The sequence below is a fragment of the Hypanus sabinus genome, chromosome 4 (assembly GCF_030144855.1).
Source record: "Hypanus sabinus isolate sHypSab1 chromosome 4, sHypSab1.hap1, whole genome shotgun sequence".
In the NCBI taxonomy this organism is placed as follows: Eukaryota; Metazoa; Chordata; class Chondrichthyes; order Myliobatiformes; family Dasyatidae; genus Hypanus; species Hypanus sabinus.
The window spans coordinates 113429575-113448192 of NC_082709.1; the positions used below are offsets into that span (position 1 = coordinate 113429575).

An 18618-nucleotide genomic window follows, 5' to 3' on the forward strand; every position below is an offset into this window, starting at 1 on the left:
TTCTTTCTCCTGTCACCTTAACCCTATGCCCTCTAACTTTTAGTCCCTTTCCCTGGGAAAAAAAAACTGTGCGTGTTCGCCCTATCTAAACCGTTCATGACCTAATCCACCTCTGTAAGGTCACTCTTCGATCCCCTACGCTCCTGTGATGACAAGAATCAGTTTGGAAATTCAGCAGTCTCAAAGTCAAGCCTCGGGCTTTATGACCAATCCTTACTGGCAGTGAGCGAGGGTGGTGTCTTCACTCAGCTTGGCCTTGCACAGTGCTCATCCCTGAACCAGCCTGTAATACCCCTCTGAGACCGGGAAAAATCCTTTCATCATTGACATGGGCGTTGACAGAGAACATGAGCACCTGTAGGAGGTGGAGGCAGCACCTAACAAAGCCCTGAGCGGTGGGTGGAACTTGTTTGTCGTGTTTCCTGGCAACCGGCAGCACAGGAGCTCAGCACCTCCAGTTCCTTGCCTGCAGCAAACCGGCAGCTTCCCCTTTCTCCCGCCTGCTCTCCTCGTAAACTCCCGAGGTTCCTCTGGCCCCGAGCAACGCCTGCCTGCCACCCACCTTTGACCTCGGGGTCATGGGTCAGCAGCCAAGCGGCGCCCCCTGGCAGCTGGTGGGGTTTGTGCTGGGCACGGTGGGTTGGATTGGAGCCGTTGTAGCCATGGGCCTGGTCCAGTGGAGGACGTGGCACGTGAGCCCAGCAGAAATCGACTCTGGCATTGCCTGGGTCGGCATCTGGAGAGCCTGTTTTTACAGCAACCAGCTAGTGTCCCCACTACTCCGGCGCATGTCCTGCCAGGCGATGGGCATCACTGAGGACTTTGTACCGTGGGAGATCGCTGCTGCACAGGTGCTGATGGTGGCAGCTGTGTTGGTGGGCGCTGCTGGCAAGGTGACCACGGCTTCTGGGCTGAAAGGTGTTTACGTTGGCGGAGGGCAGGCAGGACTGGCTCTGCGTGCCGGAGGGGCCCTTCACCTGCTGGCCAGCGTCTGCGTCGCGATCCCTGCCGGCTGGAATCTGAGCTCCGTGGCCAGCAACCACAGCATCGCCTTCACGCCCCGCTTTCGCCTGCCCCTGTCGCCACGGACGCAAGAGGCAGGGGCCGCCATCTACGTAGCCCTCTTTGCATCTGGCCTGCTGCTGCTCTCAGCTGTGCTGCTGCTCGGTTACAGGAACCCTGCGCTGCACGCCTGCTCCAAGGTCCACCCCCTCCCCCTGGACTGGTCTGACGGCACCAGCCTGATCTCCAGGGCCAGCATTCTAACCAGGAGCAGCCTGTGCACGGACAGCTTCTCAGGAAATTCCCTGTCCAGCTGTGGAGTTGACAACCAGGCATTCCAGTCTGAGGATTACTGAGGAAGTGCGGAATGTTCAAACGAAAATCAAGCAATGCTTCAGAAATCCCTGGACACTGTGGATTATCTTGAAGGGCAGGACATGTCTGCCTAGTAACTCCAGCTTTTTGCTCGCTGTGTCTCAGCTCTGTGCTCCAGCCACGACCCTAACCGTTATTACTGTTGGATTTTACAGTGCTGATGACACGTGTTTGATCATTTTCTGGCCCCCTAACGGAGCTATTCAGTACAAAGAGGAGGTCTGAATGGGTAAGGGTGGAAAGGATCTTTACCCTTCTGGTGGAGAAAAATAGAGAGGAGAACCAGGGGCTGTACTCACCGATAGACCCAACAGTTGTTCAGCAGAGGTGGCATCAGGGGAATGGAACGGACGTGACCACCATATTTTGTGTTTGTGGAAAAACTGGAATGAGCCTTTCCAGGGAGAAGACAGTGGGGGAGGGGTGTGTGTGAATAACAATACAGATCAGACAGCATCTGTGGAGTGAGGAAACAGGCCCAGTAGCAGCTCATTAACCAAATGTACATCAGATAAAGTCTTTAAAAAAATCTGCTTTCACATTTTACAGACGAAAACCACAGATTTTTTAAACAACAACACACACAAAATGCTGGTGGAACACAGCAGGTCAGGCAGCATCTATAGGGAGAAGCACTGTCGACGTTTCGGGCCGAGACCCTTCGTCAGGACGAAACATCGACAGTGCTTCTCCCTATAGAAGCTGCCTGGCCTGCTGTGTTCCACCAGCATGTCGTGTGTGTTGTTGTTTGAATTTCCAGCATCTGCAGATTTCCTCGTGTTCACAGATTTTTTATATTTTTTTTATTGGTTTTGATGATTAGAGAAACAGCTTGGTTGGCTGTTTAGTTGAGAGGGCAGCTTGGAGGTGGAGAACATGTGATGGAATTAGCTGGGGTTTGTCCAACCAGAGCTGGTGACTAATGGGAGATCTATTCTGCAGAAACCGAGCCAGCCAGTCATTGGGTAGCATGTTTTCCATCCGCTGCCTATGTTGTTCCACCCTCAACCACTAGAGGTAGCCCTGGAGCAGGATGTACTCGGATTCCTGGTGCACTGATACGCTAACGTCTACATCTGGTCAAACCAGACCAATTTCTCAATGAGGTTGAAGCAGTTGATAAATTTATGTTGTTCTTGAAAATATGGATTAAAAGTTGGTAAACTCCCTAAAATCTGGAGTAAAAGTGTGGCTCAGAGATTAAGATTGCTCAGTACTAATTTTACATGCTAAATCCCAAACAGGACACTACCTTATTCCCTCCTATAACTCCTCCAGTTCCTTGCTCTTAGGACTTACTGCACAGCTGGTGCTGGTAGAGATCAGCTGCCCTGCAGATGTGCGATCTGAATCAGTCAATTAGACCAAAGTCTGGTTTCTGTTGTCTCCTGGGTCCCTCATTCTGGGAAAAATCATCGGGCAGTGGTCTAAACACAGGGCAATGCCTGAGGTCTGAGCCGAGATTTGTAATTAGCACTGCCTTGACCTTTCAACATGCTAATCAAGTTGATAATTTGTATAACCTCCAATAACAAATATCCTTGTTTAGTGCAGAGAGCGATTTGCATTTCTACCCCCATTTGGCAGCAGTTCCTTGGTTCCACAAAGTACTTTCTAAGCTTTGTAGCCCCATCAGGTAAACCTCCAGTTCCTCCCACTCATCCTTTTGGGAGCCGCTGAGTAATGCATAGGAAGATTCCAGCTATGATGGAGGAGAATTTTATCAGGGATCTTGCTGCTGCCCTCTCCAGTTCCATCCAAAGATCAGTTGAAAAGGGCACTGCAGGTCACAGGGAACTAAGTGAGGGAAGGTGTAAGAAAAGGGTTGGATAACGGGAGAAAGGATCTGAGTGTGGGTAGAAATGGAACTTCAAAGGCTGAAAAAAGCTATTAGGAATAGTTTATGGGCTACCTGACAGTAAGTGTGCTCACTATGACACCGGAGGGGTATATAATCTGGTTAATACAGTAACCACAGGGAGCTTTAATCTTCATGCAGGCTGTGAAAAACTAATTTTTCTAAACTGCTGTGAAGAATGTTCATGGAAGGCTTTCAGAATTGGTAGATCTAGAATTTATTGTGGAGTGGGTCATTTTCAATCAAGTAATGTGTATTAAGCAGGGATAATTAATATCGTTGTCATAAGAGCTTCTGGGAAGAGTCATTATAATGTTATAGAATTTTATATAATCTAGTTATTCAAAACCAGAAACTTAAACTGGAACAACGTGGTCGGTAATTCTGGGTGAATTCTGAAATCCTGCCTCTTCCTTTTAAACATAAAATTGGATTCCTCATTTGTAATAACAATGTGTCAACTTACTATATTGCTAACTGTAGTTATAGCCCTTTTAAGAAGGATTTATATTCCTTAGGAGAATGTATATTGATTAAATACTAGGATTTTTGAAACTCTTAGATATTCCTTATCTGTCCTCATATCTTTTAATCTGACCCTGACCCTAGTCCAGTTTGCATATACTGTATATATGACAGAAATTTATAACCAACAATGAGTACACGTTCTCTCGAGGAGTTAAAATCTGATGGGAAATGACTGTGGGCATTGCAAACAATGTATCAGATTGCTAAAAGGGCTCGAGGAAGGTGCTAGCAATGTTATCAAAGAGAATAATAACCTGAGCTTTGGGAGGATTATAGAAATATGATCAAGAAATTAATTAAAGAAAAAGTAAGTGGACAAAGATTATAAACTTGTAAGAGTCATTAAAAACATGTAAACAATAGGAAGAGATTAATAAAATTTTGGACAAGTCTCTGCATGCCTATATGTGTTATTGTTGCTAAGGTGGAGATAGTTGGGAGTTTCAAATTCCTAGGTATAAATGAAACCAATAGTTTCTCCTGGTTGCATAGATGTTACAGCCAAGGAAACACACCTGTGCCTCTAGTTCCTTTGGCATGTTCTTGATGACCCTCAGCCATTTTTATACAGTAGGTGCACCGTAGAGAGCATCCCATCTGCATGCATGGTAGCAACTACTCTGCCCAGGCCCGCAGGAAATTGCAGAGAGTTGTGAACACAGCACAGTCCATCCTTCCCCTCCTTGGACTGTGTCCACACCTCCCGCTGCCTTGGGAAAGCAGTAAAACGCCCGATCCACCCCAGTCACCCTCTCTCTTCTCCTGCTTCCTATTTGAAGTTTGAGAACACGCACAATTAAGCTCATGGATAACTTGTTTAAGACATCTTATGTGATAAAGATGAACTGTTGATCTCTCAGTCTACCTGGCTATGGGTCTTGCACTTTAATTTTGCACTGTGCTGCATTTTCTCTGCACTGTATTGTTATGTGGTGGCCAGTGCTATCATGTTTGCTGTTGCAGGCTGAGGGTAGCGGACACCAACAGAATCAACAAACTCATTCATAAGGCCAGTGATGTTGTGGGGTTGGAACTGGACTGTCTGACGGTGGTGTCTGAAAAGAGGATGCTGTTGAGGTTGCATGCCATCTTGGACAAGGACTCCCATCCACTCCATAATGTACTGGTTAGGCACAGGAGTACATTCAGCCAGAGACTCATTCCACCGCGATGTAACACTGAGCATCATAGGAAGTCATTCCTACCTGTGGCCATCAAACTTTACAACTCCTCCCTTGGAGTGTCAGACACCCTGAGCCAATAGGCTGGTCCTGGACTTATTTCCACTTGGCATGATTAACTTACTATTATTGAATTATTTATGGTTTTATATTGCTATATTTCTTCACTATTCTTGGTTGGTGCGGCTTTAACGAAACCCAATTTCCCTCTGGATCAATAAAGTCTGTCTATCTGTCTGTCTGTATTCTGGATTCTCTGTTGCTTTACCCCTTCTACTTCCTTGATGTGCCTATGTTTGAAATGATCTTGATGCAAGCAAAGCAAAGATTTTCACTGTATCTCAGTACATGCGACAGTAATGAAATCATTAACAATGAGCAACTAATTACAAATCCTCCTGGTGTCTCAGACACCAATGTTGTGGGCAGGTTAACTGATCAGGGTCGGAATGTCCTCTGCTCGAGTGGTGAGCAGACCTCAGGATGATGCACGACCTGCCCTTCAGGTCTTGGGTAACGTAACACTAGCCGACTGGACAATGTTGGGGGAGGAATGTGGAAATGGGATGGGATCGTTGACTGTATGTGTTCACTGTGAATGCTCATGGCAGTCACACTTAATGAAGCTGTTCGGAGCAGAAATGTGAGGTCCTGAGTAGCAGGGGCTTCTTTTCTGCAGTGGTGTGTCTGTGCAGGGTGTGGATATCACTGCCGGTGTCTCCTCCTCTAATTGACCAGCTCTTTACGAATGTTTGGTGGTGATCCACCTGTGAGGATGTAACCATTGCTGGCATAAAGCACTCACTGATGGGGCTGCAGCTTCATTCAGCACTTCAGTGAGCAATTGTAACCATAAAACTCTGCTCTCCCATTCAATCACGGGCTGATCCATTTCTTCCAGTCATCGCCACTCCCCTGCCTTCATTCCCTTTGATGCCCTGGCTAATCAAGAACCTATCTATCTCTGCCTTAAATACACCAGTGACTTGGCCTCCACAGCCGCTCATGACAAACAAATTCCACTGATCTACCACCCTCTGACTAAAGTAATTTCTTTGCATCTCTGTTCTAAGTGGACGTCCTTCAATCCTGAAATTATGCCCTCCTGTCCTGGACTCCCATGCGATGGGAAATAACTTTGCCAAATCCCATTTGTTCAGGACTTTTAATATTCGGAATGTTTCTATGAGATCCTCCCCTCATTCTCCAGAACGCCAGGGAATACAGTCCAGGAGCTGCCAGATGTTCCTCATACAGTAACCCTTTCATTCCTGGAATCATTCTCGTGAATCTTCTCTGAACCCTCTCCAATATCAGTATATCCTTTCTAAAACAAGGAGCCCAAAGCTGCACATAATACTCTAAGTGTGGTCTCATGAGTGCCTCATAGAGCCTCAACATCACATTCCTGCTCTTATATTCAATACCTCTAGAAATGAATGCCAACTTTGCATTTGCCTTCTTCTCCGCTGACTCAACCTGGAGATTAGCCTTTAGATTATCCTGCACAAGGACTCCCAAGTCCCTTTGCATCTCTGCATTTTGAATTTTCTCCCCATCTAAGTAACAGTCCGCCCATTTATTTCTTCCACCAAAGTGCACGACCATACACTTTCCAACATTGTATTTCATTTGCCACTCCTTTGCCCATTCCCCAAACTATCTAAGTCTCTCTGCAGGCTCTCTGTTTCCTCAACACTGCCGGCTCCTCCACCTATCTTTGTATCATCAACAAATTTAACCACAAATCCATTAATTCTATAGTCCAAATCATTGACATACATTGTAAAAAACAGCGGTCCCAACACCGACACCTGTGGAACTCCACTGGTAACCGGCAGCCAGCCAGAATAGGATCCCTTTATTCCCACTCCCTGTTTTCTGCCGACCAGCCAATGCTCCACCCATGCTAGTAACTGCCTTATAATTCCATTGGATCTTATCTTACTAAGCAGCCTTATTTGCGGCACCTTGTCAAAGGCCTTCTGAAAATCCAAGTACACCACATCTACTGCACCTCCTTTGTCTACCCTGATTGTAATTTCCTCAATAAGTTACAGTAGCTTAGTCTTTCAGGAAACCATGCTGGTTTTGGCCTATCTTGTCATGTGCCTCCAGGTACTCCATAATCTCATCCCTAACAATATATACTTCCCAACCACTGATGTCAGGCTAACAGGTCTATAGTTTCCTTTCTGCTGCCTCCCACCCTTAGTAAACAGCAGAGTAACATTTGCAATTTTCCAGTCATCCTGTACACTGCAGACTCTATTAATTTCTTGAAAGATCATTGTTAATGCCCCCACAATCTCTCCAGCTACTTTCTTCAGAACCCAAGGGTGCATTCCATCAGGTCCAGGAGATTTATCCACCCTCAGCCCATTAAGCTTCCTGAGCACCTTCTCAGTCGTAATTTTCACTGTACATACTTCACTTCCTTGACACTCTTGAATGTCCGGTATACTGCAATTGTCTTCCACTGTAAAAACTGATGCAAAATATGCATTTGGTTCCTCTGCTATCTCTGTATCTCCCTTAACAATATCTCCAGCGTCATTTTCTATTGGTTCTATATCTACCCTCAACTCTCTTTTACCCTTTATATACTTAAAGAAGCTTTTAGTATCTTATTTTATATTAGTCGCCAGCTTTCTTTCATAATTTACCTTTTCCTTCCTAATGACCTTCTTAATTTCCTTCTGCAAATTTTAAAAAGCTTCCCAATCCTCTATCTTCCTTCTATCTTTGGCTTCCTTGTCTGCCCTTTGTTTTGGCTCTGACATCACTTGTCAGCCACGGTAGTGTCCTTCTTCCATTCAAAAATTTCTTCTTACTTGGAATATATTTGTCTTGCACTTCCCCCATTTTTCACAGAAACTCCAATCATTGCTGCTCTGCTGTCCTTCCTGCTAGTGTCCCTTTCCAGTCAACCTTGGTCAGTTTCCCTCTCATGCCATTGTCATTTCCTTTATTCCATTGAAATACCGACACGTTGGAATTTAGTTTCTCCTTCACAAATTTCAAAGTGAACTCAATTATATTGTGATCATTGTTCCCGAAGGGTTCCTTAACCTTAAGCTCTTTTATCATCTCTGGATCATTGCACAACACCCAGTCCAGGACAGCCGATCCCCTAGTGGGCTCAACAACAAGCTGTTCTAAAAAACATCCCTTAGACATTCTACAAGTTCTCTCTCTTGAGGTTCAGTACTGGCCTAGTTTTCCCAAACCACTTTCATGTTAAAATCCCCAATGATTATCATGACATTGTCCTTCTGACACGCCTTTTCTATCTCCTGCTGTAATTTGTAATCTACATCCCGTCTGCTGTTTGGAGGCCTGTATACAACTGCCATTAGGGTTCTTTTACCCTTGCCATTTCTTAACTCAATCCACAGAGACGCTCCATCTTCTGATCCTATGTCATCCCTTTCTAATGATTTAACATTATTTCTTATACACAGGGCCACACCACCCCCTCTGCCTACTGACCTATCTTTCCAATACACTGTATATCCTTGGACATTCAGCTCCCAATGGCAGCCATCCTTCAGCCAAGTTTCACAGATGGCTACAACGTCATACTTGCCAATCTGTAGCTGAATTTCAAGATCGTCCATTTTATATTTTATGCAGCATGCATTCAAACATAACGTTTTCAGTCCAGTATTTGTTGCTTTCTGTTTTAACGGAGCCATGTCTCTATTGCTCTGTAATTCACCCCACTGGCTGTGATTATGCCTCGTCTCCTGCCTGTCCTGCCCATCTCTGCTGCACATTATCTTTGATTTGCCTGCTAGGATATCGGACCCCTTTGGGTTCAGATGTAACCCGTCCTTTTCGTACAGGTCATACCAGTCCCAGAAGAGGCTCCAATGATCCAGGAACTCGAAGCCCTGCCCCCTACACCAGTCTCTCAGCCACACATTAATATGCCTGATCATGTTATTTTTGTGCTTGTTAGCATGTGGCACAGACAGCAATCCTGAGATTACTACACTGGTGTCCTGCTTTTCAGTTTTCTACCCAACTCCCTGAATTCTCTCTTCAGGACCTCCTCCCTTTTTCTACCTATGTCATTGGTACCAACGTGAACCAAGACTTCTGGCTGTTCACCCTTTCCCTTCAGAATACTCTGCACCCGATCCGAGACATCTCGTACCCTGGCACCTGGGAGGTAACGCACCATGTGGGTATCTCTATCAGGCTGACAGAACCTCCTGTCTGTTCCCCTCACTATGGAATCCCCTATGGGTACTGCATTCCTCATCTTCTCTCCCTTCTGCACCACAGAACCAGGCTCAGTGCCAGAGACACAATCGTCGTGGTATTCCTCTGTCAGGCCACCCCCTCAACGGCATCCAAAATGAGATAATGATCACTGAGGGGGATGGCCACAGGGGTGCTCTCTACTCTCTGAGCTCTTCACTTTCCTTCCCTGACCGTCACCCACTTATCTAACTCCTGCAGCCTCGGGGTGACTAACTCCCTGTGGCTCCTATCTATCTCCTGTTCACTCTCCCTAATAAGCTGCAGGTCATCGAGCTGCAGCTCCAGACCCCTAATACGGTCTCTCAAGAGCTACCTCTCGTTGCACCTGGCGCAGATGTGGCCATCTGGGAGACCGGAAGATTCCCAGGATTCCCACATCCGACACCCAGAGCAAAGTACTAACCCTAAGTAACATCAAGTAACGTCGAGTAGGAAAATGGCGAAGACAATTGACAAATACTTTGTGTCTATCTTGATAGGAGAAAGCATGAAATTCATTCAGAAAAGAACAAGTGACCATGAGTATAGTGAGGCTGAGGAAGCAAAAAATAATTATTACCCGTGGAAAAGTAGTACTGGGGACTATGAATTCCCTGCACTTGTTAGTTATGAAAGATGAACTGCATTTGCTTTGATCTTGTAGAGCTCCCTAGATTTACAAGTAGCCCACAGGTATGGGAAGTAACAAATCTGACGGCACCACATTTTTGAGACAGCTGGGAGAAGGACAATAAATAATTCACTCTCGGTTCCTAGCTTTCTGTCTGCCAGCTTTCTCAAGACCTTGGTATGAGTAACAGAAGAAATGTTTGGACGTGTTGTGAGGATAGTGATGACAGCCCACATACACGCAGTATGTTTGTGGTCTTCTGCTGCTGTAGCCCATCCACTTCAAGGTTTGATGTGTTGTGCATCCTGAGATGCTCTTCTGCACACCACTGTTGTAACGTGTTGTATTTTTAATTACTGTCACCTTCCTGTCAGCTTGAACCAGCCTGACCATTCCTCTCTGACCTCCCTCATGAACAAGGCATTTTCACCCACTGGATGCATTTTTTTGCACCATTCTCTGTAAACTCTAGAGACTGTTGTGCCCGAAAATCCCAGGGAATCAGCAGTTTCTGAGATCCTCAAACCACCCCATCTGGCACCAATAATCTTCCACAGTCAAAATTGTTTGGATCACATTTCTTCACCATTTTCATGTTTGGTCTGAGCAACAACTGAACCCCTTGATCATGTCCACATGCATTGTGTTGCAGCCATATGGATGACTGATTAGGTATTTGCATTAACACACAGATTTCCAAATGTACCTAGTAAAGCAGCCACTAAGTGTGGGAAATATAAGATATATACTACATACTTTCATATTCTGCTGATGCCCCAGAATTGTTTAATGGTGGAAAAAGTCAAGCCCTTGAATCTCATTTATACATGATGTGAATGTTGATTGGTGAAAGCAAATGCTGGCATGAATTATACTCTCAACAAGAGTGGGGTGTATTACTGAGGCTTTGCACTGCATTGGCCAGATCACATTCGGAATATGGTGAGTAAATGTGGGCCCTGTAACTCAGGAGGGGCGCGCTGGCCCTGGAGAGGGTTTCTAGAAGGTTCACAAGAATGACCGCAGGAGTGAAAGGATTAACATTTGAGGAACTTTTGATGTCTCTGGACCTTCCTTGATGGAGTTTATAAGGATGAAAGGCGATCTCATTGAAACCTACTGGATACTGAAAACACGAGGAAATCTGCAGATGCTGGAAATTCAAACAACTCATACAAAATGCCACTCTCAGGCTGGAGGAACAACACCTTATATACTGGCTGGGTAGCCTCCAACCTGATGGCATGAACATTGACTTCTCTAACTTCCATTAATGCCCCTCCTCTCCTTCTTACCCCATCCTTGATATATTTAGTTGTTGGTTTTTTTTCTCTCTCTCTGCCCATCACTCTGCCTGTTCTCCATCTCCCTCTGGTGCTCCCCTCCCCCTTTCTTTCTCCCTAGGTCGCCCACCCCATGATCCTTTCCTTTCTCCAGCTCTGTATCACTTTTGCCAATCATCTTTCCAGCTCTTAGCTTCACCCCATCCCCTCCGGTCTTCTCCTATCATTTTGCATTTTCCCTTCCCCCCACTACTTTCAAATCTCTTACTATCTTTCCTTTCAGTTAGTCCTGATGAAGGGTCTCGGTCCGAAACGTCGACAGTGCTTCTCCCTATAGATGCTGCCTGGCTTGCTGTGTTCCACCAGCATTTTGTGGATACTGAAAAGCCTGGATAGAGTGGCTGTAGAGAGGATGTTTCTATTAGTAGAAGAGTCTAGAAACTGAGAGCAGAGCCACAGAATAAAGGAGGTGTCCTTTTATAACTGAAATGAGGAGGAATTTCTTCATCGAGAGCACTGCGACTGTGGAATTCATTGTCACAGCAGGCCCGATTCTGCTCCTATATCGTACAGTCTTATGAATCCCAAAGCTTCAAAACTCAGAGCTTTACAATAAAGCAACACACACACACACCTGGAGGAACTCAACAGATCAGACAGTATCTATGGAAATGAATAAATAGTCAATGTTTCGGGCTGAGCCTCTTCTCCAGGACTGAGGAGGAAGGGGGAAGATGCCGGAATGAAAAGGTGGGGAGAAAGAGGCTAGCTATAAAGTGATAGGTGAAGCCAGGATGTGTGGGAAAGGTCAAGGGCTGAAGAAGAAAGGGTCTCAGCCCGAAATGTCGACAGTTTATCCTTTTATCCTCCAGCATTTTGTGTGTGTTGCTCGGATTTCCAGCTTCTGCAGATTTCCCCATGTTTATGTTTTACAATAAAGTTTAATTTATTAATTTTCAATTATTAATGGGTCATAACCAACAGATGAAACTGCTAAATAATTTACTGGTCACAGCCTGCACCTGTATCAGAGGATTCACATATTGTCTACACAGGAAGAGAAAAGCAGGAACTCAGCTTATTAGCTATGACATTCAATTAGATCATTGCTGAAGTATATCTTGCCCGTCCAGGACGTATGGACTTCTCTGTCTACAGCTCCACCACCAAACAGTTCAAAGGCAGCAGGTGTATGGGAACACCACCACCCACAGATTCCCCCCCAAGTCACGCACCATCCCATCATCAGTGATAGTCATTGTCACTGGCTCTAAATTGTAGAATGTACCATGCATCAGCACTGTGGGAAATCCTTCCCTGACAGGTTCAAGCAGGTGGCCGAGCACCACCCTCTGGCAGTGGGTCTCGGAGTCCAGCAGTCACAGAGTGCAGGCAGGGAAGAGTGAAGGTGACTGTATACTACAAACGTGAGAAAACCTGGTGATGCTGGAAATCCAAAGTATCACACTGTTATGGTCCGGTCTGGAGCCCGCATTCAGGGTCTTGATCTGGTCCGGGGACTCCAGACTCCAGACTCTGGGTCTTGTAGCCGTCCCTCCTTTCACCCTTGAGCCCAAGTAGTCACTCCTGTGGATCATCGTGGCGTGTTTGAGGCTCAAGGAGGCGCACCTGATGCCCGTCGGCTGATGGTGTATATAGGGGCCTCTGGGAGTGAGTGGAGTTTGGGGGGGGGGGGGGGGTTGTCTTGCTTATATGGTTGCCCTGGTTAAAGATGAGTTCTTTGAGTAAGTCTGGCAGTCACCCTGGACCTAGTTCCCTTCATATCCCTGGCCTCTGTTGGGCAAGCCTGGCTGGACTGCTGTTGCCCAGTGGGGGACTCTGCCCCTTTCCATCCCCTTGCTGCTGATGGGTTGTGCCCCCCTACCTACCCAGACCCCCATGTTCCTGCCTGGGAGGTCTGGGCCCTGCCTAGGAGTTACGTGGCCTGCCCAGAGGTCTCTGCCCCTTTCCATCCCTTGCTTCTGATGGGTTGTGCCCCGCAACCTACCCAGACCCCCATGTTCCTGCCTGGGAGGTCTGGGCCCTGCCTAGGAGTTATGCAGCCTGCCCAGAGAACTCTGGGATCCTGCCTTACCTGAACTTTAAGACTCTCCTGGAACCCCAGAATCACCTTGAATGTCACGTCCCTCATGCACACCATGGTCACCACATCTTGCCTATTGTTTAGTTGTTCCCATCCTGTCCCTAGTACTTCAGTGCCTGTGTCCCGTGCTTGGGTCCAGCCTCCTGTCTCCTTATGACACACACAATGCTGGAGGAACTCTGCAGGCCAGGCAGCATCTATGGAAAAGTGTTTACTCTGGCCTGCTGAGATCCTCCAGCATTTTATGTGTAACTGTGTATTACTTAATTTAAGTTAATCATTAATAATCTAATAGTCAAACTTGAGTATTTTAAAATTCAACCAGCAAACACAATGCATATATGGGAGGATAAACAGAGATAACTAACGTTTGAGGTTGAAGACCCACTTGCATTTGTAATTGTGACCATTGCAATGATCCTTACCTAATTTGACCGGAGCTGTTTGAATGGATAAAACAGGAGATGAGGGCATGGTGTTCAACAGTGCGTTGAGTACATATTTTTTCATTACATTTCTGCCAGTGGACAGAGCTAGTAATTTTCATGCTTAAATCATTGCAAGCTGTTTTTAGTTAACTCTTGCTGTTTTAAGTTGTCAGGCAAAAAAACAGTACCTTGTTTGGGGAGCACCCCACCTCCTTTGTGACCTTTGCATCATTGCAGTACTGCCTTTGGTTGGCAGGGTGATGTTGGTGCCAGGTGGGTAGGTGGCTGGTGAGTATTTTCCAAATGTCATCATTAATGTAAAGTGTGGGAACAGATTAGACCAGATTTCAAGGGCCTTTTCCAAATTACAAGCAGCCTACTCTGGGACACTCCTCGGGGTTTCCTCCACTTGGCCAACTTGAGTATTGGCTTCTGAGCTTGAGTGCTGCCTGGAAGAACTTCAGCACATTCAGGAGGCTGCAAGTTATATAGATAGCAGATTTTTAGAAGTGGTTACTGTTGTGTATTTAATATTCCAGTAATAGTTGAATAATATTGTAAATATATTGCTTGATTAAGCATTCTTTGTTGTTTATAATAATGCATTGTGGGTTAAATATAAAAGCATGTAAATGGCATACAGCTTCACTCCATGTGATATGCATGTCTTGCTTAAAGTAAAAACCAAGCTAATATGTTATTCCTGGTTCCATGATTTTGCTTTCAGTTAGTTTAATGTTTTGGAGTTACAAAACATGACAGTGATGTGAATTTTTTTTTAAATGAACCCAAGTTGAAACCCACTGAGACGTCTGGGTTTAAAAAAAAGCTCAGCAAGGAATGGTTGAGTAAAAGGAAACAGCATCACACGTGTCTCTTCAGAAGGGGGGGAGAGAACACGGTCAAATTTAAAAGAAAAGACAGGAAATTTACAAGTTCATGGATTCATAAACAGTGAGTACCAGGTGATAATATTCATAACTAATATAGATAGATTGATATTATTCCAGTATGAACATGCTCAGAGTAAAGAGCAGGGTGGCCTTTATACACCTTTATATAACAGTTTGAATACTTGGCATGATTCTGGTCACCTCGCTGTTGCACCGGAGGATGTGCAGTGCAGATTCACTCGGATGTTGCCTAAGATTGAGCCTTTCAATCGCAAGGAATGACTGGGTTTATTTCCCTTGGGGCAGAAAATGCTGAGGGGGAATTGGGTTGAGATTACAAACTAGTTAAAGTGTAAAGAGTAGCAAACATGTCCCAAAAGAAGAGGAACCTAAAACTAGGGGCATGGAATTGCTGTAAAAAGTAAGAAGATTATGGGAGAACTGAGAGGATATGGAGAGTCTGCTGAGAGATACAGGTTATGTGAGTGAGCAAGGCTCTGGGAGACAGTACAACGTTGGTAAATGCAAGGTCATCTTCTTTGTAAGGAAAAATGGAAGGTCAGGTTATTATGTAAATAGTGAATGATAGCAGCATGCTACCGTGCGGAAGGACTTGGGAGTGCAAGGCTGGTTTGCAGGTGCAGCAGGCTATCAAGAAGGCAAATGGATTGTTGGCCTTCATTGCTGGGGGATTGAATTCAAGAGCAGGGAGGTCATGCTGCAACTATACATGGTACTGGTGAGGCTGCACCTGGAGTACTGTGTGCATTTCTGGTCTCCTTACTTGAGGAAGGATATACTGGCTTTGGAGGTGGTGCAGAGGAGGTTCACCAGGTTGATTCCAAAGATAAGGGGGGTTAGACTATGAGGAGAAATTGAGTCACCTGGGACTGTACTCACTGGAATTCAGGATGAGAGGAGATTTTATAGAAACATAAAATTATGAAAGGGATAGATATGATAGAGGCAGGAAAGTTGTTTCCACTGGTAGGTGAGACCGGAACTAAGGAATAAAGTCTCAAGATTCAGGGGAATAGATTTAGGATGGAGATGAGGAGGAACTGCTTTTCCCAGAGGGTGGTGAATCTGTGGAATTCTCTGCCCAATGAAGCAGTGGAGGCTACCTCAGTAAATATATTTAAGAGAAAGTTGGACAGATTTATGCATAGTAGTGAAATTAAGAGTTATGGGGAAATGGCAGGTAGTGGAGATGAGTCCATGGCCAGATCAGCCATGATCTTATTGAATGGCGGAGTAGGCTTGATGGCCTAACCTGCTCCTATTTCCTACGAGGAAGAACTCTTTACCTGGAGGGAAGCTGGAATCTGGAGCACAGCCTGAAAGAGTGGTGGAAGCAGATACACTCAGAACATTTAAGAAATATCCAGAAGGGCACTTGTGTTGCCAAAGCATTGAAGGCTCAGCACCACATGCTGGTAAATGGGACTCGTACAGAGAGATATCCATTATTTCCGGTCAGCATGGACATGGTGCTCTGAAGAGCCTGTTTCTCTGCTATATGACTATATGGCCATTGGGAAAGGGCAGGAGAGGCTACACCTGGCAGGAATGTTGAGATGCTGGGAAACGAGAAAACGAAAACTAAATCCCTTTGCTGGGCCTGATAATGATGCCTCGACCCAGCCAAAGACAATTTCACTCCAGCAAGGTTCATTGGACCCTCAACAACACTGAAGAATCACGCACTTCAACTACCTCTGGAATAATGTTTCCTGATTTGTTTATTCTCCTTTTATCCTTCACAGTTTAACATTGCATCATCAGGAACTTGGCAATGAAGGAAGCAGTTCCTCTGTCTCCACATTTACAATCATTTTGTTTCAGAACCATCTGAATCAGGTGATCACCCAACTTTCCAGAGGTAGTATTGAAGTGGTCCATATAATACTCCATTTTAATGCGCTCTTTTAGAATCAATATTTACTTCCATGTTTGGCATTGCCTCGCTGTTAGGAAGTGGAGATAGGGAGTGAGCATTTGGGATGTTGAACACTTTGTGCCTGTGCAGCAGGAGTGCCCGGGGAGCCCTGTGAAAGCAGTGTATCACCTCCTACCCACGGCACTCCCACCTGGGGGAGTTTGTAGTTCCCACACTGGCCTGGAATCCCCAGCTCTAGAGTGGAAGCAAATCACCATTGATCTCAACAACCGCTAAAGAAGGTGGTTATGGCTTCCAGCAAGAACCGTCAGTGCTGAAATCAAGGCAATGTCTCCCCTTGCAGTACAGGCAGAGTGCCGTAGTGCTGCTTTTGAATGAGTTGTTGAGTTAATGCCCGGGGGGGTAGATGTAAATAGTGGTATTTCAGGGAAGAGCATGTTGTTGTCCCTGTGGTCCTGGTCAAATGTGTCATTAAAGAAACTGCTTATCTTCACATTTGCCACTTGCAGGAGATTGCTTCGTGCAGCTGCAAATACAAAACAATGACCCTTCAAAAAAACAATTATCTGGCAGTGAATTATTTGGGTTTGCCCCAGCTTGTGCAAGGTTCCATATAAAAACTGGATTTTTTTTTGCTTCACTGCCATCTCACTGATTCGATCACAAATTTGACTAATGGTCCGGGGCATAAATACCATTCTTTCTGTACCATGCATTTATAGCTAGGAAATTAATCCTGGTGCTTTGTAAATGCAGCTATTGTGGAAAAGCTTAATCAGCAGTCTAGTCCTCACCTCCAATCACAAACCCCTTTTTTGGATTGTAAGGTAAAAGTAGATTCTGGTTGTGTTAACCTTCCTGAAGGACATCTGGCAGGGCTAGAGTGACAATGGTTTGGGGAAGAGTTTAGAGCTTTGGCAGATAAAAGCACAGCCAATGGCGGTAGAGTGAGTGAAAATGGGGACGGTCAGGAGATTCACACCACATACTAGGGGCTTGAGGCACTCCTTCCAAAATGGTCTGTAGAAATCACTGAAGAAGTAAGTCGGTGGAGAGGTTTGATGTGGAACAACAACTTGCATTTATGTGGTCATTGTGATGTAAAATCTATTATCACAGGGTAGTCTGCAGGACCATTATAGCACAAAGCTGGGAGATATTGGGACTGATAACCAAAGGAAAGAGGTGGAGGATCAGGTTTAAAGAGGAGACACAAAAGGCAGCCTATGCCACAAATCTGCTGGAAGAATTCAGGAAGTCGAGCAACGTTTGTTGGGGGGGGGGGGGGGGAAGGTGAGAGGAGAGATGGATTTAATAAGGGGAAGCAGGGCACAACTATTGACTGCTGACAGGGGAAATTCTCCCATAATGAGCTACGCTACTTAGAATGAATTCAGCAAGCATTTCTCCACAGAAAGAGTAGTGTCCACCTGGAGTGCTTCTGATATTCGTAGTGCTGGGAATCGACTGTAATGATAACAACAAAGCTCAATCAGTCTACTTTATTGGAGGCTCAAGACTTAGAGGATGAGTAGATATTCCACACACATACCTGATCTTAATTTCTTCTACAGTAACAAACCCATTTGACACAAAATGGCAGGTATTGCAGCAGCTTGTATTTGTTCATGAGGCACAGGTTGTTAATTATGCTAATTGGTGCTTAAAGTAACACAAAACACCCTTGGGTAGCAAGTATGTCGGCTCAGAATTAAGCATCACTGTTTCTGGGTGATGAAGGTCGGGGTTCAGCTCCCACTCAAGGCTGTCCTGGTGAGTGCAGAGTGAAATGTAACAAACAGCTTTAGTTTATGACTCTGCTGTATTCATCAGCAGGCTGCTGGAATCGATTAACAGTCTGGTACAGAACAGGTTAACAGCACCAAAGTGAGAGAAAATGGGCTCCTTTTTCTTTGAAACACTCCATACTATTTGAAGCAAAGATCAAACCAAAGCAGGGCAATTATCAAGTATGCTTGCCCTAGAAATGAAATCACAGCATAGCACAATACAATTTCTGTGAAAATTAAGACAGCAATGACAATCAGTAATGAATAGTATGGATTTCTCAGTCAGACAGTTCTCTTCTGGATAGCACCGTGAGGCTCATGTGTAACACACAGAGGATCCTGGATGGATGGACCGGCATCTGATGGTGTGGAAAGCTCGTTTAGATGGAGCATT

At 45.3% G+C, this 18618-nt stretch overlaps 1 protein-coding gene across 1 annotated transcript; it reads left to right on the forward strand.

Annotated features, from left to right (window-relative positions):
• The first annotated feature begins 578 nt into the window (after positions 1 to 578).
• cldn34a (claudin 34a) lies at positions 579 to 1358 on the forward strand. The gene has a single exon (XM_059966009.1). It carries the CDS (start codon positions 579 to 581, stop codon positions 1356 to 1358), a length of 780 nt encoding a protein of 259 aa, XP_059821992.1.
• The last annotated feature ends 17260 nt before the right edge of the window (positions 1359 to 18618 follow it).

Bases quoted from the DNA above. Each gene is read 5' to 3' on its own strand.
- cldn34a (XM_059966009.1), top strand. From the start codon at position 579: ATGGGTCAGCAGCCAAGCGGCGCCCCCTGGCAGCTGGTGGGGTTTGTG.